General features: G+C 43.6%; 1 protein-coding gene across 1 annotated transcript in view; it reads left to right on the forward strand.

The window, feature by feature from the left end:
• SLC9A2 (solute carrier family 9 member A2) overlaps positions 1 to 23792 on the forward strand; it is a 125085-nt gene that overhangs the window by 22346 nt on the left and 78947 nt on the right. Inside the window, exon 2 of the mRNA XM_079791578.1 lies at positions 22635 to 23098. Coding sequence (XP_079647704.1) covers positions 22635 to 23098 — 464 coding nt within the window. The remainder of the gene's footprint in view (positions 1 to 22634; positions 23099 to 23792) is intronic.

Here is a 23792-nt window from a genome sequence, read left to right on the forward strand (position 1 = left end):
TTTTGTATGTTATATGTATTATAGACTGTATTTTTATAATAAAGTAAGCTAAAGAAAAATATTAAGAAAATTAGAAGGACGATAAATACATTTACAGTATTTATTGAAAAAAAATGGTGTAAGTGGATGCACACAGTTCAAACCTGTGTTGTTCAAGGGCCAACTATACATTTTTCATCCATTTAAAGTATACAATTTGATGGTCTTTAATATAGCCATAGATGTGCAACCATTTCTATAATCAAATCTAGGACATTTTCATCACTCTCACAAGAAATTCCATATACTTGAGCTCTGACTCTGCCATTTCCCCATGCTGCCCCAGCCCTAGGAAATTTGTAATATACTTTCTGTTTTTTCAGATTTGCCTGTTTTGGATATTTCATATCGATAGAATCATACAATATGTGGTTTTGTGACTGGCTTCTTTCACTTAGCACAATGTTGTCAAGGTTCATCCATGTTGTAGCAGGTGTCTATATTATCATTCCTTTTCATGGCCAAAACGTATTTCATTGTTTGGTTTTGCCACATTTTGTTTATCCATTCATTAGTTGATGGCATTTAGGTTGTTTTTATCTTTTGGTTGGCATGAATAATGTTGCTATGAACATTCCTGTACATGTGTTTGTGTGAACAGGTTTTTATTTCTTTTGGGTAAAAATTCTAGGCCAAATGATAAGTCTACATTTAACTTTTTGAGGAAATGCCAAATGGTTTTCCAATGTGGCTGTACAGTTTACATTCCCGCTGGCAGTATACAGGGTTCCTGTTTCACCACATCCTCATGAACTTTTTTAAATTTTTTATTATAGCCATCCTAAGGGGTGTGAAGACCCATAGGTTATTCAGAAGTGTGTTGTTGCTTCTCCAACTTGAGAGATTTTCCTGTTTTCTATATGTTATTGATTTCTGGTTTGACTCCTTTGTGATCGGAAACTATACTCGGTATGATATTAGTTCTTTTAAGTTTATTGAGGTTTGTTTTTATGCCCCAGGATGTGTTCTGTCTTGGTGTATGTTCTGTGGATTCATTATAGAAATGTGTATTCTGCTATTCTAGGTTGGAGTCTTCCATAGAATTAGATCCTGTTGGTTGACTGTCGAGTTACTCTATCAACTATTGAGAGAGGGGTATTGAAGTCTTTACCTGTAATTGTGTATTTGTCTATTTCTCCTATTAATTCTGTCAGTTTTTTTGTTTCATATATTGTATAGTCCTGTTGTTTGGTTCATACACATTTACACTCACCATGTCTTGGTGGATTAACCCTTTTATCATTATGTAATGTCTCTCCCTTTTTGGTAATGTTCTTTGCTCTGAAGCTTACTTTATTGGATATTAATATAGCCACTTCTGCTTTCTTTATTTTTTTTAAATAAATCTTTATTGTTCAGATTATTACAATTGTTTCTCCTTTTTTCCCCCATATCTCCCCATCACCCGGTTCCCTCACCCCCGTTGTCCTTATCCATAGGTGTATGATTTTTGTCCAGTCTCTTCCCATACCCCCCACACAGACACCCCTTTCCCCCTGAGAATTATTAATCCACTCCCATTCTATGCCTCTGATTCTATTATGTTCACCAGTTTATTCAGTTCCTCAGATTTTTAATTCACTTGATTTTTAGAATCACTTGTTGATAGATATGTATTTGTTGTTCATAATTTTTATCTTTACTTTTTTCTTCTTTTTCCTCTTTTTAAAGAATACCTTTCAGCATTTCATATAATACTGGTTTGGTGGTGATGAACTCCTTTAGCTTTTTCTTATCTGTAAAGCTCTTTATCTGCCCTTCAATTCTGAATGATAACTTTGCTGGGAAGAGTAGTCTTGGTTGTAGGTTCTTGCTATTCATCACTTTGAATATTTCTTGCCATTCCCGTCTGGCCTGCATAGTTTCTATTGAGAAATCAGCTGACAGTCGTATGGGGGCTCCCTTGTAGGTAACTAACTGTTTTTCTCTTGCTGCTTATAAGATTCTCTCTTTGTCTTTAACCCTTGGCATTTTAATTATGATGTGTCTTGGTGTGGTCCTCTTTGGATTCCTCTTGTTTGGGGTTCTGTGCACTTCCTGAACCTGTAAGTCTTTTTCTTTCACCAGGAGGGGGAAGTTTTCTGTCATTATTTCTTCAAATAGGTTTTCAGTATCTTGCTCTCTCTCTTCTGGCACCCCAAAAATTCGGATATTGGTACACTTAAAGCCATCCCGGAGGCTCTTTATGCTATCCTCACACTTTTGGATTCTTCTTTCTTTCCACCTCTCTGGTTGGGTAATTTTTTCTTCCTCATATTCCAGATCTTTGGTTTGACTCTTCGGGTGCGGTGGTCTACTCTGTATATTCTTTATTTCAGACAGTGTATGCATAATTTCTGACTGGTCCTTTTCCATTTTTTTGGTATTCTCATTTAGGTCCTTGAAGGTCTCTTCAAGTTTCTCAGCAGTTTTTAGAAGATTCTTGAGTAACCTTATAAATATGGTTCTGAACATTGTGTCGTCCATTAGTTTGCTTTCATCTATCTCTCGATGTCTCCACATTTTGGCTGCCTCCCTGTGTTGATGGAGTGGCTTTGTGTGGTCGGTGACCTATAGGGGCCGGTAGCTCAGTTTCCCCAATCACCATAGGTGGTCGCTCTTGGTACTCCCCTTTGTGGGCTGAGTGGAAAGTCTTGGTGTAGTTAAAAGTCCTGATTGCTGTTGGTACACTGGGAGGAATTGACCTCCGGTCCAATTGGTTGTGAGGGCCTGCTGTGTCTATATCAGAAGAATTGCTGTGCTGGACACACAGTAGGGCTTTGGTGCTCACTGAGTCTGCCTCTTGAATGTGTCCCTTATGAGAGTGGTTGAAATCTGGTGTCGTCCACACCAACAGAAAAGTCTCTCTCACTCTCCGACCGATGGCCGAGAGTCCCGTAGGCGTCTGGGTCTCCCGCGTGTCCCCAGAAACTGGAGTTCAGAGTGGTTGGGATTGTTGGTATCACTGGCGGGAGTTGATCTCCAAGCCAGTTGGCTGTGAGGATCAGCAGTGTCTCCACTGGGAGAGCTTCTGTGCTCAGCTTGGATGGGGCGGAGTCTCATGGTGGCGCAGACAAGCTTTGGTTTCCCGTCTGTTCCGCCCTTAGAGGGGCGGTTTCTCCATGCCCGAATTAATGGCTGCGCGCCTCTGAGAGAAGGCAGCTTTCGAGCCTCTCCCGCTGCCTAACAGACCAGTTTCTCCCCAGCTGGGGCTCGATTTCAGTGCAGACCAGAGGTTTTGTTTTTCTCCCGAACGAGAAATCCAGTCACTGGGAGGGCTGTGCTCAGCTTGGATGGGGCGGAGTCTCAGAATCGCGCAGACAAACTTGGTTTCCGTCCACGCTGCCCTAAGAGGGCAGGTTTCTCTGTGCCCGAATTAATGTCTGTGCGCCTCTGAGAGAAGGCAGCTTTCGAGCCTCGTCCGCTGCCAAACAGACCAGTTTCTCCCCGACCGCAGCTGGATTTCAGTGCAGTCGGGAGGTTTTGTTTTTCTCCCAAAAGAGAAAGCTAGCCACGCAGCGTCTGCTGCCCTCCCTCTCCGCGCGCTGCAAGCAAGCCAGCCGCGTATTCAGCCGCCCGCCCTTTCCGTGCTCACGGATCTCCGCACCTCCACAGCTCCTGAGGCTCAGCGTCCCCCTCTCTGTTTTTCTCTAGTTGTAGGTTTTCCACTCTGCCAGCTTTCTGGTGGTTCTGGACGGTGTGCGCTCTGTTTTCCAGTTGTAGTTTCAAAATTGTTGTGGTAGGCAACAGTTAGGTGTTTACCTTATGCCGCCATGTTGGTTTCTCCTCCACTTCTGCTTTCTTTAGATTATTGTTGTAATGATGTAACTTTTCCATTCTTTTATTTTCAGCCTGTCTATATCACTGTATTTGAAGTAAGATTTTTGTAGATAGCACGTAATTTGGTCATACTTTTTAATTCATTCCCACTAATAGCTGTCTTTTAATTGATGCATTGATATATTTGGGTTTAAGTCTGACACTTTATTTTGTATTTTGTTTTTTTGTGTGTGTTTCTATAGGTAATTGGAACATTTTTAGAACTCTACTTTTGTTTATCTGTAGTGGTTTTGAAGGTATCTCTTTGTATAGCTACTTTAGTGGTTTTTCTGGGTATCATATTATAGAAACATAACTAATAGCAGTTTACTGATATAGTTATTTGCCAGTTTGAGTGGAGTGTAAAAAAACCTTACCTCCCTTTATGTCTTTTTCCCTCCCCCACTTATAATAGAGTTGTCATAAATGTTTTCTCTATATACATTGAGAACCACATCAAACAAAGTTATAATTTTAGCTATAGTCATCAAACTTAATTTAGAAAACTCAAGAGAAGAAGGAAAATATGTGGAATTTGCCCATATTTTTACGATTTCTGCTTTTCTTTTTTACTTTCTGATGTTCAAAAATTTCATTGTTTTATGTTTTGAGACTTGCCTTTAACTTTTATTTTAGGGCAGGTCTACTGGTAAAAAAAAAAAATTGTTTGTTTGTTTTTCTTCAACTGGGAATGTGTTGATTTCACCTTCATTTTTGAAAGGTATTTTCACTGGATATAGAATTCTGGGTTGGCAGTTTGTTTGTTTTCTGTATATAAACAATGTTGTGTCACTTCATTATAGAGTTCATGGCTTCTGATAAGAAATCTGCTGTCATCTTATTTGCTCTCCTATAGATAAGGTAGCCTTTTCCTTTGTCTGCTATCAATATGTTTATATACATTTACAACTTTGATTATGTCCTTACTGATTGGTGTTTCTGTTTTCTTGGGATATATTCCTAGAAGTGGGATCACTGGGTCAAATGGGAGTTCCATTTTTAGTTTTTTGAGGAAACTCCATACTGTTCTCCACAGTGGCTGCACCAGTCTGCATTCCCACCAGCGGTGCAAAAGGGTTCCTTTTTCTCCGCATCCTCGCCAACACTTGTCATTTGTTGATTTGTTGATGATAGCCATTCTGACAGGTGTGAGATGATACCGCATTGTTGTTTTGATTTGCATCTCTCGGATAATTAGTGACTTTGAGCATGTTTTCATATGTCTCTTGGCCTTCCTTCTGTCTTCCTTCAAAAAGTGTCTATTTAGGTCCTTTGCCCATTTTTTGATTGGATTGTTTATCTTCCTTTTGTTAAATTGTATGAGTTCCCTGTAAATGTTGGAGATGAAACCCTTATCAGTGATGACATTGGCAAATATGTTCTCCCATGCAGTGGGCTTTCTTGTTGTTTTGTTGATGGTTTCTTTTGCTGTAAAAAAGCTTTTTATTTTGATGTAGTCCCATTTGTTTATTTTCTCTTTAGTTTCCAGTGCCCTAGGAGCATTATCGGTGAAGAAGTTCCTTCGGCATATGTCTGAGATTTTGCTGCTTGTGGATTCCTCTAGTATTTTTATGGTTTCCCGTCTTATGTTTAAGTTCTTTATCCATTTTGAGTTTATTTTTGTGTCTGGTGTAAGTTGGTGGTTTAGTTTCTTTTTTTTTTGCATGTATCTGTCCAATTTTCCCAGCACCATTTGTTTAAGAGACTGTCTTGACTCCATTGTATGTTCATACCTCCTTTGTCAAATATTAATTGGGCATTGTGGTTTGGTTCGATTTCTGGGTTCTCTATTCTATTCCATTGATCTATATGTCTGTTATTGTGCCAATACCAGGCTGTTTAAAGAACAGTGGCTTTGTAATACAGCTTGATATCTGGTATTGAGATCCCACCTACTTTGTTCTTCTTTCTCAGGATTGCTGCAGCTATTCGGGGTCTTTTTTTTATTCCAGATGAATTTTTGGGAAGTTCATTGTTGGTCTGTGAAATATGCCGTTGCTATTTTAATGGGGATTGCATTGAATCTGTAGATTGCTTTGGGTAGTATAGATATTTTGATGATGTTGATTCTACCAATCCATGAACACGGTATGTTCTTCCATCTGTTTATGTATTCTTCTATCTCTTTTTTTCAGTGTCCCTGATAGCCTGATTGATGCCTAACTGCTCCCCTGCCAGCCTTATTGCCCCTAACTGCCCTCCCCTGCAGGCCTCGTCACCCCTAACTGCCCTCCCCTGCAGGCCTCGTCCCCCCCAACTGCCCTCCCCTGAAGGCCTGTTCCTCCCCAACTGCTCTCCCCTACAGGCCTGGGTCCCCCCAACTGCCCTTCCCTGCAGGCCCGGTCATCCCCAACTTCCCTCCTCTGCCAGCCTGGTCACCTCTAACTGCCCTCCCCTGCAAGCTTGATCATCCCCAACTGCCCTCCCTTGCAGACCTGGTCCCTGCCAACTTCCCTCCCCTGCTGGCCTGATCTCCTACAACTGCCTTCCCTTGCAGACCTGGTCCCTCCCAACTTCCCTCCCCTGCTGGCCATCTTGTGGTGGCCATCTTGTGTCCACATGGGGGCAGCCATCTTTGACCACATGGGGGCAGCCATATTGTGTGTTGGAGTGATGGTCAATTTGCATATTACTCTTTTATTAGATAGGATTATTTACCACAAGTAAAGGTCAGGAATTGTTATCTTGCTTTTTTTTTTTTTACTGTTTCACTTCATTACTGCTGTGTATGTGCTCCATGTGACATAGGTGCTTATGTAGGTGGGTTCCGACTTACAGCGAAAATTGCGTTACGTGGCGCCGTGAGAACGGATCTCCGACATAACCCGAGGACCTACTGTATACCATTATATGGTCTTACTGTTTCATCAGTATGATCCATTATGGGATTAATAAAAGCACATGCCAATATTTTGGGCAGTGGTATTGGGCAGGCTTGAGATTATGCTCTTTCAGAAGTGATAGCTCTTTTATAATGTTCTGTAAAAATTGCCTGCCATTTCTTCTAGATAAATCTTAACTGTCAATTTGTTAAGTTCTGTGGTATTTTTGAAAGAGATTCTGGTTGGTGATTACAATCTTAATTTCCTTCCCTGAAATGTCCCTTGCCATTGTCCTCTGTCTCAGTAAATCACCCCACTCTACACCCATTTGTTTGAGCAAAACCTTGGAATCATTTTGATTCAATCATACACACACATACACACACACACACACACAGAATGTTTTTGGCCACCTAATGTGCAGATTATCCTCAAGAAATTCTCAACTACTCTGTGGACACCAGCTGGGTATCCTACAATTCAGTTCAATTCTGACATTATCTCCTTGGAGTTGGCACCAGGTCCCACTAGCAAAAGGCTGAGTCTGACAACACTGCCCACATTTCAGATACCAATTGTGAGTCCCAGATTGCCACCTGTGCTTCTTACTGCCCAGCTATAAATTGGGATTCCCATGATGCCTTCCTTGGATTCAGTAATTTGCTAGAATAGCTCTATCGCTTACTATGTTGCATTATAAATACTTACGGTTTTGTCTTGTCTCCTGTACCTAATATAAGCTCACTGCAGACATGGTCTATTCATGATCCAACTCTGGGTCTCTCAGAGCCACGTACAGGAAAGGCACTCAACAAGTATCCGACTAAGGATTAAACTCTCTTCCTTTTTAAAGTTCTTCATGGACAGACTAAACTCATTATGTTTTCCTTTTTCTATGCAAGTGGTCAAGTCACATGGAAAAAATAGTGCTTAAGTTACTTGTGGGGGGAAAGTCCCTTGCAAACCTCACAAGTGGAGCTTTTGGAAAACCTCTGTCTTCACAGCTGCACTGTTTTTGGAGGGGTAAATATTAAGTGTTTTTTTCACTCCCAGCATCTAACTGAATGTTATGACAAATCTATATTCACAAGTTAATGAAGTATTGACATACATCACTTGATTCTGCTTATTGAATTCTATGCTACTTATTTATTTATTTGCTTATTTATTATTTATTAAATCACTTGTGATTATATTTAATTTTAGAATTAAATTCTATTACTCAGAAGCTTGTTGATGTATCTGATCAAAATGGTGTTTCCTATTATTTTCTCTCTGTTTCTGATTGGGGGTTTTTGCCTATAGCATTCTATTTTTTTAATGTATATTTGAATTATGAACAACCATATGCCAACAAATTAGACAATTTGACAAGATGAATAAATTCCTAGAAATATAAAATCTTCCAAAACTGAATCAGGAAGAATCAGAGAATCTTAATGGATAGATTATAACTAATGAAATTGAAGTGGAAATCAAAAACTCCCAACAAATAAAAGTCCAGGACTGGATGGATTTACAGGTAAATCTTACCAAATATTCAAAAAAGAACTAACACCTATCCTTCTCAAACTATTCCAAAATATCCAAAAGTAGGAAATACTCCCAAGCTCATTCTATAAGGCTAGCATTAGCTTAAATCCAAACCCAAACAAAGACACTATAAAGAAATAAATTTGTAGGCCAATGTCCCTAATGAATATAGTTACTAAAATGCTCAAAAATATTAGTAAACTGGATCCAGGAATACATTGAAAAGACCATGCATCATGATCAAGTGGGATTTATGGGGTGCAAGGTTGGCATAATATCCACAAATCAATAAATGTGATAACCCACATAAACAAAATGAAGGATTAAAACCATATGATCATTTCAGTTGATGCAGAAAAAGTATTTGATAAAATTTGGCACCCAGTTGTGATTAAAAACTCCCAGCAAAGTGGGAATAGAGGGAACATACCTCAACATAATAAAGGACATATATGACAAACCCACAGCCAACATCATACTCAATGGACAAAAACTACAAATGTGTTTCCATTAAGATCAGAAACAAAACTGGGTTGTTCACTTTCCCCACTCTTTTTTTATTATTATTCTTTACTAGAGTTCCCGTTGCAGGAAAAATCCTGCAATAGGACTTCCTGCTGCACTCTACCCCGCCTCCGCTCCTCCCTTGTCGCCCGCCCTGCCTTCTCCGCCAGCCTGCCTGCTTTTCCCTTTGCCCCCGGCCCTGCCTTCGCTCCTCCCTTCTCCTCCCCCCAGCTTGCTTGCTTCTTCAAAGCTTTACTCCCTTCTGCAGCTCTTGGCTTCTTTCGACGCTGTCTTGATATGCAAATTAGCCGCCATCTTTGTTGGGGTAATTTGCATACTCGTCCTGATTGGCTGGTGGGCGTGGCTTGGGTGTAGCAAAGGTGCGGTCAATTTGCATATTTGTCTATTATTAGATAGGATTGATTAAAGTATTACATATGTCTCCTTTTTCCCCCATTGACCTCTTTCCGACCACTCCCAGACCCCAGCACATGCCTCACTCTCCTACTGTCTGTGTCCATTGGTTATGCTTATACGCATGCATACAAGTCCTTTGATTGATCTCTTACTGCCACCACACACACACACACACACACACACACACACACACACACACCCTCCCCTGACTTCTCTCTGAGATTTGACGGACGGTTCGATGCTTCTCTGTCTCTAGATCTGTCCCTGTTCATCAGTTTATGCTGTTCATTATATTCTACAAATGAGTGAGATCATGTGATATTTACCTTTCTCCAGCTGGCTTATCTTGCTTAGCATAATGCTCTCCATGTCCACCTATCCTGTTGCAAATGGTAAGAGTTCCATTTTTTTACAGCAGCATAGTATTCCATTGTGTAGATGTACCACAGTTTTTTAATCCACTCATCTGCTGATGGGTACTTAGGCTATTTCCAAATCTTGGCTATGATGAATTGTGCTGCTATGAAGATAGGGGTTCATATATCTGATTGGTGTTTCTGTTTTCTTGGGATATATTCCTAGAAGTGGGATCACTGGGTCAAATGGGAGTTCCATTTTTAATTTTTTGAGGAAACTCCATACTGCTTTCCACAGTGGCTGCACCAGTCTGCATTCGCACCAGCAGTGCAAGAGGGTTCCCTTTTCTCCACTTCCTTGCCAGCACTTGTTTGTTGATTTGTTGATGATAGCCATTCCGACAGGTGTGAGATGGTACCTCATTGTCCTTTTGATTTGCATCTCTCAGATGATTAGTGATTTTGAGCATGTTTTCATGCATGTCCTTCTCTATGTACTCTTTCAAAAAGTGTCTATTTAGGTCTGTTGCCCATTTTTTAATTGGATTGTTTATCTTCCTTTTGTTAAGTTGTATGAGTTCCCTGTAAATGTTGGAGATTAAACCCTTATCGGAGATAACATTGGCAAATATGTTCTCCCCTGCAATGGGCTTTCTTGTTGCTTTGTTGTGGTTTCTTTTGCTGTACAAAAGCTTTTTATTTTGATGTAGTCCCATTTGTTTATTTTCTCTTTAGTTTCCATTGCCTTAAGAGCAGTATCAGTGAAGAAGTTCCTTTGGCATATGTCTGAGATTTTGCTGCCTATGGATCCATCTGAGATTGTTATGGTTTCCCATTTTACATTTAAGTCCTTTATCCATTTTGAGTTTATTTTTGTGTATGGTGTAAGTTGGTGGTCTAGTTTTATTGTTTTGCATGTATCGGTCCAATTTCCCCAACACCATTTATTGAAGAGACTGTCTTGACTCCATTGTATGCTCTTGCCTCCTTTGTCAAATATTAATTGAGCATAATGGCTTGGGTCGATTTCTGGGTTCTCTGTTCAGTTCCATGGATCTATATGTCTGTTCTTGTGCCAGTTCCAGGCAGTTTTGAGAACTGTGGCTTTGTAATATAGCTTGATATCTGGTACTGAGATCCCTCCTACTTTGTTCTTCTTTCTCAGGATTATTGTGGCTATTCAGAGTCTTTTTTTATTCCATATGAATTTTGGGGGAGTTTCTTCTAGGTCTGTCAAATATGCCATTGGTATTTTAATGGGGAGTGCATTGAATCTATAGATTGCTTGGGTAGCATGGACATTTTAATGATGTTGATTCTACCAATCCATGAACATGGTATGTTCTTCCATCTGTTTACGTCTTTCTCTATCTCTTTTTTCAACGTCCTGTAGTTTTCCTAGTACAGGTCTTTTACCTCCTTAGTTAAGTTTATTCCTAGGTATCTTAATTTTTTGTTGCAATGGTAGATGGGATTGTTTTTTTAATTTCTCTTTCTGTAAGTTCATTATTGGTGTATAAAAAAGCCTTTGATTTCTGTGTGTTAATTTTGTATCCTGGAACATTGCTGAATTCATTTATTAAGTCTAATAGCTTTCTGATGGAGTCTTTAAGGTTTTCTATGTACAGTGTCATGTCATCTGTGAATAATAACAGTTTTACTTCTTTTCCAATTTGGATGCCTTTTATTTCTTATTCTTGTCTAGTTGCTATGTCTAGCACTTCCAGTACTATGTTGACCAGGAGTGGTGAGAGTGGGCATCCCTCTCTTGTTCCTGTTCTTAGGAGAAATGGTTTTAGTTTTTTCCCATTGAATATGATGCTGGCTGTAGGTTTGTCATATAAGGCTTTTATTATGTTGAGGTATGATCCCTCTATTCCCACTTTGCTTAAGGTTTTTAACAGGAAAGGGTGTTGGATTTTGTCAAATGCTTTTTCTGCATCAATTGATATAGCTATGTTATTTTTATCTCTCAATTTGTTTATATGATGTATCATGTTTATTGATTTGCAGATATTGTACCATCCTTACATCCCTAGAATAAGTCCCACTTGGTCATGGTGTATGATCTTTCTAATGTAATGCTGGATGCAATTTGCTATAATTTTGTTGAGGATTTTAGCATCTATGTTCATCAGGGAGAATGGCCTGTAATTTTCTTTCTTTGTAGTGTTTTATCTGGTTTTGGTATTAGGGTAATGCTGGCTTCATAGAAGGAGCTTGGAAGTGGTCCTTCCTCTTGAATTTTTTGGAATGGTCTGAGGAGGATAAGTTTTAGTTCTTTTTTGAATGTTCGGTGAAACTCCCTGTGAAGCCGTCTGGCTGAGGGCTTTTGTTTCTTGGAAGTTTTTGATGAGTGCTTCAATGTTCTCCATAGTTATTGGCCTATTCAGATGTTTTTATTCTTCCTGATTGAGTTTTGGAAAGTCGTATTTTTCTAGGAATATGTTCATTTCTTCTAGATTGACCAGTTTGTTGAAATAGAGTTCTTCATAGTATTTTTTAATAATCCTTTGTATTTCTGTGGCATCTGTTGTTATCTCACCTTTCATTTCTGATTTTGTTTGTTTGGGTCCTATGTCTTTGCTTCTTGGTGAGCCTGGCTAGAGGTTCATCAATCTTGTTTATCCTTTCAAAGAAGCAGCTCTTGGTTTTATTGATCTTTTGTATTGTTTTTTTGTTTTGTTTGTTTTTTTGTCTCTATGTCATTTATTTCTGCTCTGATTTTTATTTTCTCCTTCCTTCTGCTCATTCTGGGCTTTTCTTGTTGCTCTCTTTCTGATTCGTTAAGTTGTAGAGTTAGATAATTTATTACCAGTTTTTCTTGTTTTTTGAGGAAGGCCTGTAATTCTATGAACTTCCCTCTCAGGATTGCTTTCACTGTGTCCCATAGCTTTTGGATTGTTGTGTTTTCATTGCCTTTTGTTTCCAGGATGTTTTTAATTTCTTCATTGATCTCTTTAGTAACCCAATCATCCTATCTAATAAAAGAGTAATATGCAAATTGACCATACCTCTGCTACACCCACAAGCCACACCCACCAGCCAATCAGGAACGAGTATGCAAATTAACCCAACTAAGATGGCTGCGGCCACAGAGCGAGCAGGAGGGAAGCTTGAGTTTCCCTGGCAATGGAGGAAGCCAAGCTTTCCACACACCCTGGCCGGCCTAGGCCTCCACTCCAGGCTACAAAGTTTCAATTATAGAAGATAAATAAATCCCAACAGAAATGGCTGCCACCACAGAGCAAGCAAAAGGCTTGGCTCTGCTCCAGGCTACAAAGTTTCAATCATAGAAGATAAATAAATCCCAAATACCAGGGCCTCCACTTGGGTTGCTGGGGGGCGTGGCCAGCCTGCAAACCACCACAGGCCCTTCACCCAGGCCGCCCCATGCCCCAAGGGAACCCCCACCCTGATCTGGGACACCCTTCAAGGCAAACCAGCTGGCCCCCACCCATGCACCAGGCCTCTATCCCAGTGGTCAGCAAACTGCGGCTTGCAAGCCACATGCGGCTCTTTGGCCCCTTGAGTTTGTGGCTTGCGAGCCATGGTTTGCCGACCACTGCTCTAAGGTATCACCCAAATCATTGTCCTAAAGCAGTGGTCAGCAAACCACGGCTCGCGAGCCACAAACTCAAGGGGCCAAAGATCCGCATGTGGCTCGCGAGCCGCAGTTTGCCGACCACTGTTCTATCCTATCTAATAAAAGAGAAATATGCAAATTGACCATCACTCCAACACACAAGATGGCTGCCCCCATGTGGTCAAAGATCCTGCCCCCGTGTGGACACAAGATGGCCACCACAAGATGGCCAGCAGGGGAGGGCAGTTAGGGGTGACCAGGCTGACAGAGGAGGGAAGTTGGGGGTGACCGGGCCTGCAGGGTAGGGCAGTTGGAGGGGACCCAGCCCTGCAGGGTAGAGCAGTTGGGGGGGACCAGGCCTGCAGGGGAGGGCAGTTAGGGGCAAACAGGCTGGCAGGGGAGCAGTTAGGCATCAATCAGGCTGTCAGGGGAGTGGTTAGGGTGTGATCAGGCTGGCAGGCAGAAGCAGTTAGGGGCAATCAGGAAGGCAGGCAAGCGAGCAGTTGGGAACCAGCAGTCCTGGATTGTGAGAGGGATGTCCGACTATCCGTTTAGGCCCGACCCCTCGAGGGGTCCCAGATTGGAGAGGGTGCAGGCTGGGCTGAGGGACACCTTCCCTCCCCCCCCCCCCCCGTGCACGAATTTTGTGCACTGGGCCTCTAGTTGTTTAATAACATGCTATTTAGCCTCCAAGTGTTTGATTTTATTCATTGTTTTTATTGTAGTTGATTTCTAATTTTATGCCATCTTGATCTGAGAAGATGCTTGATATGATTTCAATCTTCTTGAATTTGAAGAGACTTTGTCTATGTCCTAATATGTGGTCTATCTTTGGAAATGTCCAATGTGCACTTCAGAAGAATGTATATTCTGTATCTTTGGAGTGAAATGTTCTGAAAATGTCAATTAGTTCCATCTGATCTAGTGAGTCATTTAGGATTGCTGGTTTTTTGTTGGTTTTTTGTCTAGAGGATTTATCCAGTGATGTCAATGGGGTGTTAAAGTCCCCTACTATGATTGTATTGTTGTTAATCTCTCCCTTGATATCTTCCAGAAGTTTTTTTTTTTATGTATTTGGGTGCTCCTGCATTGTGTGCATATATGTTCACCAGAGTTATATCTTCTTGTTGGACCAATCCCTTTATTATTATGAGGTGGCCTTCCTTATCTCTTGTTATGGCCTTTACTTTGAAGTCTATTTTGTCAGTTATAAGTATTGCTACCCCAGATTGTTTTTTTATTTTCAACACACATCTCTTGTTATGGCCTTTACTTTGAGGTCTATTTTGTCAGTTATAAGTATTGCTACCCCAGATTGTTTTTCATTTCCATTTTCCTGAAAGATATTTTTACATCCCTTCATTTTCAGTCTGTGTAAAACCCTTGTTCTGAGGTGGGTCTCTTATAGACAGCATATATATGGGTCATGTTTTCTTATCCATTCAGCCACTCAGTGTCTTTTGATTGGAGTATTTAACCCATTTATGTTTAAAGTTATTAGTAATAGGTACTTGTTTGCAGCCATTTTTATTCTTTGTGCATGTGTTCCTTCTTCTCTTTCTATTTCTTTTTATAACAGTCCCTTTAGCATTTCTTGCATTGTTGGCTTGGTAGTGATAAACTCCCTTAGCCTTTTTTTTTTTTTGTCTGTGAAGCTCCTGATTTCCCTTTCAATTCTGAATGATAGCCTTGCTGAATAGAGTATTCTTGGATTCAGTCCCCTGCCTTGCATAACTTTGTATACTTCATCCCATTCCCTTCTGGCCTGATGTGTTTCTGTTGAGAAATCATTTGATAACCTAATGGGAGATCCCTTGTAGGTAACTCTCTGTCTGTCTCTTGCTGCCTTTAAGATTCTCTCTTTGTTGTTAATGTTTGCCACTGTAATTATGATGTGTCTTGGTGTGGGTCTTTTAGGGTTCATCTTGTTTGGGACTCTCTGTGCTTGTGTGACTTTTTTCTTCCCCAAATCAGGGAAGTTTTCTGTCATTATTTCTTTAAATAGATTTTCTAATCCTTGCTCCTCTTCTTGTCATTCTGGCACCCCTATTATACATATGTTATTTTGTTTCATGTTGTCCAAAAGCTCCCTTAGGCTCTCCTCTTGCTTTCTAATTTTTCTCTTCAATTGCAGTTCAGATTGGGTGTGTTTTGTTGCCCGGTCTTCTAATTCGCTAATTCGGTCCTCTGCTTCTTCTAGTCTGCTGTTGAAACCTTCCATTGTGTTTTTAATTGTAGCTATATCACTCTTTATTTCCTATTGATTCTTGCATAAGTTGTTGATTTTCTCATCCAGCTGGTTTAGAAATTTATGACGCTTACTCTAAAGTCTTCTTCTGACATATTGCATGCCTCTGTTTCATTTAGTTCCTTTTCTTGCTACTCCTTTTATTTCCTTTTGGGATTGTTTCTTTGTCTCCCCATTTTTGCTCTCACCGAAGTATCTAGACGCCAAGTTACATGGGGCCTGTGGTTGCAGCGGCAGGCTTGGCAGGATGGTTGCACAGTTCAAGACTCACCAGAGGGCCCAGTCGCCAGGACACAAGAGGCCCGGGGCTGAAGCAGCAGGCCTGGTGGGAGGGTGGCACAGTCTGAGACTCACCAGTGGGCCCAGTCACTGGGACGCACCTTGGGCAAACTTCTTAACCTCTCATCTGGGGACAAGCTGAGTTTCTGTGCTTTCTCTTTGGCATTTCTCTATGTTGTGCATCTAGGAAGAGGGTAGGATTTGCAGCTTCTAGATTGCTGGGGTTTATAGAAAGCTCCCACTTCCTCTGCACTCCACTGCCAGGTGAGGCTTTGGGGGACCCAGACACATACAAAGAGAAACTGGACTGTCTGGCATTGGGGCAGGAACTTGGGGGCAGCTTTCTTCTAGACAGAGGTGCTCTCAGCAGAGGTGCTCGTGGCAGTCATTGTTCCAGTGCTGGGACTTCCCCAGTCACAGGGCTGACTGCTGCTTTCACCACTCTTATTCAACATAGTACTGAAACTCCCAGCCACAGCAATGAGACAAAAAGAAGAAATAAAAGGCATCCAAATTGGAAAGGAGGAAGTAAAATTGTCATCATTTGAGAGAACCCTACAGATTCCACAAAAAACTACTAGAACTGATAAATGAATTCAGTAAAGTAGCAGGATACAAAATAAATATCTAGAAATCAGATGCATGTTTAAACACCAGTAATTAACTATCAGAAAGGGAAACTAAGAAAACAATCTCATTCACAATTGCTTCAAAAAGAATAAAATACCTAGGAATAAATTTCACCACAGATGTAAAAGGCCTGTACTCAGAAAATTATAAGACACTGAAGAAAGAAATTGAAGAAAATACAAATAAGTGGAAGCATATACTATGTTCATGGATATGAAGAATTAACATCATTAAAATGTCCATATTACCCAAAGAAATCTATAGATTCAATGCAATTCCTATCAAGATACCAGTGGCATATTTCACAGAACTAGAACAAGTATTCCAAAAATTTATATGGAACCACACACACACACACAAAAGAAAAAAAAAATAGCCACAGCAATCTTAAGAAAGAAGAACAAAATTGGAGGAATCATGCTACCTGATAAACTATACTACAAAGCCACTGTAATCAAAACAGCATGGTACTGGCATAAAAACAGACATATAGATCAATGGAACAGAATAGAGAGCCAAGATATAAACCCACAACTTTATAGTAAATTAATATTTAACAAAGGAGGGGAAAATGTACAATGGGATAAAGATAGTCTATTCAATAAATGCTGTTGGAAATATTGGACAGATATGTGCCAAAAATTTAAACTAGACCACCTTCTTACACCTAACACAAGAGTAAACTCAAAATGAATTAAAGGCTTAAATGTTAGACTTGAAACCAAAAAATAAAAATAAAATAAAAATCCTAGAATAAAACATAGACAGTAAAATCTCAGATATTTCTCATAGCAATATTTTTTTCTGATATATCTCCTCAGGCAAGGGAAACAAATGGGACTATATCAAATTTAAAAGTTTTTTTAAATTTTTTAAATTTATTTCAGAGAGGAAGGGAGAAGGAAAGAGAGATAGAAGCATCAATGATGAGAAAGAATCAGCTATTAGCTGCCTCCTGCATGATCCCTGGTCCTAAAACCCAGGCATGTGCCCCAACCAGGAATCAAATCCTAACCTCCTGGTTCATAGGTCAACACTCAACCACTGAGCTACACTAGCCTGACCAAACTAAAAAGTTTTTGCATAACAAAGGAAACCATCAACAAAATGAAAAGACAACCACTGAATAGGAGAACATATTTGCCAATGATATGTTATTAGTATCCAAAATTTATTAAGAACTTATAAAACTCAACACCAGAAAAATAAACAATCCAACTAAAAAATGGGCAAAGGACCTGAATAGACATTTCTCCAAGGAGGACATACAGATAACCAATAGACATATGAAACAATGCCCAACATCACTAATCATCAGAGATGCAAATTAAAACCACAATAAGATATCACCTCACACCTGCCAGAATGGCTATCATCAATAAATCAACAAACAACAAGTGCTGCTGAGGATGTAGAGAAAAGAGAACACTCATGCACTGTTGGTGGGGATGCAGATGGTGCAGCCACTGTTGAAACCAGTATAGAGTTACCTCAAAATATTAAAAATAGAATTGCTTTATGACCCAGCAATTCCACTTATGGGAATTTATACACAGTGAAATACTACTCAGCTATAAAAATTTAAAAAAAGGAAATTTTACCCTTTGCAACAGCATGGATGGACCTAGAGTGCATTATGCTAAGTGAAATAAGACAATCAGAAAAAGACAAGTACCATATGATTTCACTCCTGTGGATTCTAATGAACAAAATGAACAAGCAATATAGAGACAGACTCATAGAGAGCAGGCTGACAGCTTCAGAGGTAGGGAGGGGTGGAGGACTTGAGCAAAGAAGAAGAAAAAAGAAAAGACAACAGGGTGGTGATGACTGGGAGTGGAAGGGGTGTGGAGGAGGGCATGGGGGATAAATGGGGTGAGAAGAGACTTGGCCTGGGGTGGAGGTCACACAGTACAGTGTCTTATTTCACTTAGCAGAATGCACTCCAAAATTCTACTGGTTTCTGATGTGTTTAGAATTGTGCACCTGAAACCCATAGAATTTTGTTAGCCAGTGTCACTCCAATAAATTCAATAAAAAGGAACAAATAAAAATGATATTTTGTTATGTGAACTGAGATACATGAAATTAGCATTTTAGGCTGAATGAACCTGCTTTATTTCTTTTATTGCTTAAGAACAAGTTTAATGTATTTCAGAAATATTTACCATTTTCCAGCCAAATATTCCTTGGTGTACTCCAGTTTCCCACGGTGCTTGTGAGTGAGCAGCCCTGGAAGCGTGCTCTGCAGAGCTGGCACTGTGTGGCTCCTATGGTCACAGGCGTGGCGAGTGCGCGGCCCTTAGCAAGGCCATTGTGCTGGGCCGCTGAACAGACGCAGCATCCTTAGGACGCTCTGTCTGCCTCAGCTCGGGTGCTCTTTCCTGAGGCCTGCCCGGCTCACTCCACAGCGCCCCCTCCCTCACTGCTGGGAAGAGTCTGAGACTTTGTATGGCTTTTGGTGGTGTGAATGTCTGATTAGATTTTTACACTATTGCTCTTTTGTGGGTTGTGCTATCTAGAAGCTTCCAGTGTTTCTCGCTTTGCTTTCTTCCCAGAATTTGACAAAGAGATTATTTTAAAACTAGAGACCTGGTGCATGAAATTTGTGCACAGGGAGGGGCAGTCTCCTCAGCCCAGCCTGCACCCTCTCCAATCCTGGACCCCTTGGGGGATGTCCGACTCACAATCCTGGACCACACAATGAGTGAGGAGGTGAGCTTTGTGCAGTGGCGATGAGACCCCTCACCCGCTGGCATGGTCACCCCCACCTGCCCCCCCCCCCCCGCCAGCCTGGTCGTAGGCAGCCATCTTGTGAGGATATGAGGGTCAATTTGCATATTACCTCTTTATTATATAGGATGAGAAAATGTGATGAATTAATTGCATTGCCTTTAGTTAAGCATAGTTCCTTAGTTTTTAAGCTCATCTAATTTCAAAAATATATGCAGAGAGAAATTAAAATAAATTCACTTCAAGAGAAAAATATTTAACTATGTATTTTGTACAGGAGACCTCTAATCGTGGTCCCCTTCCCATAAGTGAATTTCTATTGCAATGAAAATAAAATACGTGTTGAAGCATCCATTCCCACAGACTTCAGTGTGCCGGTCGTCAGTGAGGGCAGTCTGATGCTGTGAACACTATAAGCAGGAAGTACAAAGAACAAATGGGACCGGGCTAGGTGAGCCTCAGCCGAGGGCCGAATACGGCCCCAGCCTGGTCCTGATGGCCTGTGGGGAGGATGGCTTTTAAAATCTTTTTAAATGGCTAAACAAATTCTACAAAGATAATATGTTGTGACACAGAAAACTGCATTCAGTTCCACGCCCGCAAATAGCGTCCCGCTGGCCGCAGCCAGGCCCTCTCAGCAGAGCGGAGCTGGGCTGCCCGCGGCAGGTGGCTTCCGGCGCCTGCGCAGAGACAGGTGGGTGGCCCGAGTAAGCATGGAGCTTGCCTGCAGGAGCTCACAGTCAGCCTGTAGGTAAGACACTTTAGTTGACTTCCCCCGTAACTGATCCATTTCCCGGTAGTATTAGCTGGGATAATGACCCGAGGAAAGCAAATTCTGTGTATGCCGTCCACACCTTCTCAGGAAATGCCTGGTGGGGCGGGGGTGGCCAGAAGTGCATACCCATTTGTAAACGTTTGGTTGGTTTTGTTCTGTGAATAACTAAGTGTAAGAAGCCTTTCTGGCTTTGTTTTGAATAATTCTCTTGCTGAAAAGTGTGATGCTTGTCCTTCATGAAAGTGTAGACATCCACGTACAAAACCGTCTGTGCCAGCAGAGCGTGTGGTAAAATTCAGTGTCTGCCATGCTCCCCCGAAGCACGAGCTGCAGCTCCGGTGAGGCCTTCCTTCACCCCGCCTTGCCTGTGGGGCAACGGGGCAGGTTCAAGCTGCTGCCCAAGTTCCAGCCCAGGTCACTCAGACCAACGTGGACGGGCTAAGCCTCCCTACAAGAGAGGAGAGCAGCACTTTAAAGACGTAAACACAGGGTTTCTTAAGTAAAGTTTCTTCCTGCTCCTTGCTGTTCCCCATCTGCTGCCTCACTCCCTCCGCGCCTCCTCCAGCCCTTCCTCCAGGCCCTTGGGTCTCCCACCTGTGTTTAGGCTGCTGCTGGCCCGCCCCGCCCCTCCCCGCGGCTGGCCCCGCCCCTCCCCGCGGCTGGCCCGCCCCTCCCCGCGGCTGGCCCCGCCCCTCCCCGCGGCTGGCCCCGCCCCTCCCTGGAGCGCCAGGATCAGTGAGGGATGCACCTGAGAGTGGCAGGTGTTGGCCTGTGTGGGGCAACAGCACAGTCTCTGCTCCTTCCTTCTCTCCGCTGGGTTCCCACCTCCGGCCTGGAACCAGGATCTCCTTCCAACACAGGGACAGACGGCACCCCATGCGTCCTGGGGCTGGGTGCAGGGAAAGGAAAAGAAGGGAAGTAGGACCTACCGAGAACAGGCTCCCCTCCCAGTTTGCCTGCAGAGCGCCTGCTCCTGGGTCTGTTTCTTTGGAGCTGTGTCCTCTTGCTCTTGCATGCACAGGAGGGGGGAACGCCAGCATTGGGGCGTCTGTGCCGCTGCCGGCTCAGTGGTCGGAGCTCTGCAGCTCCCGGCCCAGTGACCTTACGGCTCTTCATGTGGTGGGTGCATGGGTCCCCCTTTCACAGATGAGCAAGCTGGCCTCAGTCTGATGGTAACTTCCCCCAGCCACAAGCAGAGACTGGAGGAGCTGGATCAAAGCCGGGCCGCTGTCTGGGCAGCTGGCAAGGCCCCAGCACGTAGGTCCGGCCTTCAGGTCTGCGTCCCAGAAAGGAGCTGAATGCCCATGACCCTGGGAGCCGGGAGGCACGTCCCCCTGCACAGGGAGGGCTGCTGCGGGGCCAGCCCGCCGAGGACAGGGTCCCGGCTGCGGCACTGGGGACTCCTGCAGCTCCCCTTTAACAGAGGTCAACGGCCAGAGGTCATGGGGAAAGCCCTATTGAACCAGGTGAATGTGTATGTTCCCCAGCAATTACCAAAGTCTGCTATAATGTGAATAACAAAATAATCCAAGCTGGAGGGATGGTTTGAATACCAAATAAATGTTAACTTAATTATTTAGAGATTAGTTATTTGCATCTCTTCAAATTATGATGATTTTCCTGATTCACAAACTATTTCATGCTGAGTTAGAGTACAGCTTATAGCTTCCAAGAATTTACTTATTAAAACTCTGTGATTGTACGTGTTAAAAAAGTAACTTACTCTGTTACTTCCATATTACCTTCTGATAGTTGAGATCATTTCCACGGGCTGCGTTGGCTCTACCACGCGTGACAGGCTCAGGACGGCCCGCTGCCTTGCAGATAGGAGGTGTTCTCGCCAGGCCCTCAGGGACCGTCTCACGCGCAGTCACTCCCCAGGGCCCACGTGCCTGTGCAGCGGTGTCCCCTGCGCCCCTCCTGCGCCCCCGTGGTACGGCCCCGCTGTGGCCCCACTGGTTAGGAGACAGTGTCTTTCCCACATCTCACTCCCTGACGCCTCGTCCCTCTCTCGGAGCTCAGCACCCCTCTCCCGCCAGGCGCCGCCTCCGGTGCTCTCCAGCCCTCCCGCTCTGCTCAGGGCATGCGGCTGGGCCTCCATCGGCAGGTGCCCGTGGTAGAGCAAGTCTCGGACACATCCGTTCTCTGAGACTGGAGACCGTGCGAGTTCACATCCCTCCTACAGCGGTTGCCCGCGCTCCTTTGATGACTGACGGGGTTGTCTCTGAAGGAGCCGCCACCAGAAAAAGGAAGCATAGTCCACATCCGAGTGACAGAGCCTGGAGCTGAGCACGGGGGAAGCTGCACCCTCTTCTCCGTGCAGAGCGACAGGGGCGTCCGAAAGCTGGCGTGCGGCCTTGGCGCATGGGCCACTTGGACCTCCACTTCCACTTAAACAAGGTTGACGAGGTTGCATCAGAAAACGTGCTGGGAATCACGATGTTGTCCCAAATGTAACATTGCATTGTCTTATTTAAGAAAACAATCAGAATTTAGACAAATGGTACTGTATGTTGTGTGCCTGTAGCGACCTACCTTTGATTAAAATTTAAAGTTGTACCTGAAAGTACTTGGAAAATAGCTTTAAGGAGATCATCACACTTTTACATCATAATCTAGAAAGCCAGTCCATAGCCAGTTGTATGACTTGGGAGATTTTTGTTGTTGTTAATCCTCACCCGAGGATATTTTTCCAGTGATTTTTAGAGAGGGTGGAAGAGGGGAGACAGAGAGAGAAACATTGATGTGAGAGAGACACATCGATTGGTTGCCTCCTGCACATGCTCTAGCCACGAGCCAAACCAGGGCCGACCTGGGGACGTTGCAATAGGCCCGTTGGTTCTGTCGGAGAACGGGCTGTGTCCCCGCTGCTCCTGCCTGAACCACGGCCATGTTTTCGTTTGCTTTGGAACAGGCTTCCATCTCTACCACAAGCTGCCCACCATCGTGCCCGAGAGCTGCCTGCTCATCATGGTGGGCCTTCTGCTCGGGGGCATCATCTTTGGCGTCGATGAGAAGTCGCCTCCCGCCATGAAGACAGACGTGTTCTTCCTGTACCTCCTGCCCCCCATCGTGCTGGACGCGGGCTACTTCATGCCCACCCGCCCGTTCTTCGAGAACATCGGCACCATCTTCTGGTACGCCGTGGTGGGCACGCTGTGGAACTCCATCGGCATCGGCGTGTCCTTGTTCGGCATCTGCCAGATCGAAGCCTTCGGCCTGAGCGACATCACTTTGCTGCAGAACCTGCTCTTCGGCAGCCTGATTTCCGCCGTGGACCCCGTGGCCGTGCTCGCCGTCTTCGAGAACATTCACGTCAACGAGCAGCTCTACATCCTGGTCTTCGGGGAGTCCCTGCTGAACGACGCGGTGACAGTGGTGAGTCCCGCTCAGCGCGGCACCTGTGCTGCCAGGCCTCCCGGGCGGATGCTCTGCTGTCTGTCCTCTCACTAAGGGTGTATTTCCTGCCGAGCTCCTGTCTGTGTGTGCACTGGGCATGCCAACGTGAGGCGGGTCCCATGAGCGGCTCCAAGGAGCCCACCCCTCTCAGCACATTCACCAGGGCAGCCGTATGGGGGGGGTGTAGGGCCAGGGGGTAGCCGATGTCCATGGAGTGCCCTCTACGCCCCCCCCCCCCGAGGTCCTTTAGTTTGTCACGTGGGCAAAGCCTCAGCACACAGCTCACTTCTGGTTCACACTCAGCCAGCATTGTTCTGGGCTTCACCATTTTCCCATAAATGGGTACTTATTCAGAAAATGCAAATTATTTTAAATTCTTATTAATTGGCACATAGTTAGAGGCAGAGGCAGCTAGGGTCCTGTGTCAGCAGCAGGTACCGCCACCCCCTGCTGGGCCAGGGGGTGCTGTGTCCCGGAGCCTCAAAGGGCTCTGGCTGGTGAGGGGGTGCTGTGTCCCGGAGCCGCGTCCGGGGCGGGGATGGCGGGGATGACGGGGATGGCGCGGATGGCGAGGCATGGGCACACTGACCTGTGCATGCGCACTTGGGCTCAGGGCTTCAGACAACCTGGGAAATAGGTGTTCTCCCCATTTTGCAAATAATAAAGTTGAGAT

This window comes from Cnephaeus nilssonii, assembly GCF_951640355.1.
Source record: "Cnephaeus nilssonii genome assembly, chromosome: 15".
NCBI classification, from domain to species: Eukaryota; Metazoa; Chordata; class Mammalia; order Chiroptera; family Vespertilionidae; genus Cnephaeus; species Cnephaeus nilssonii.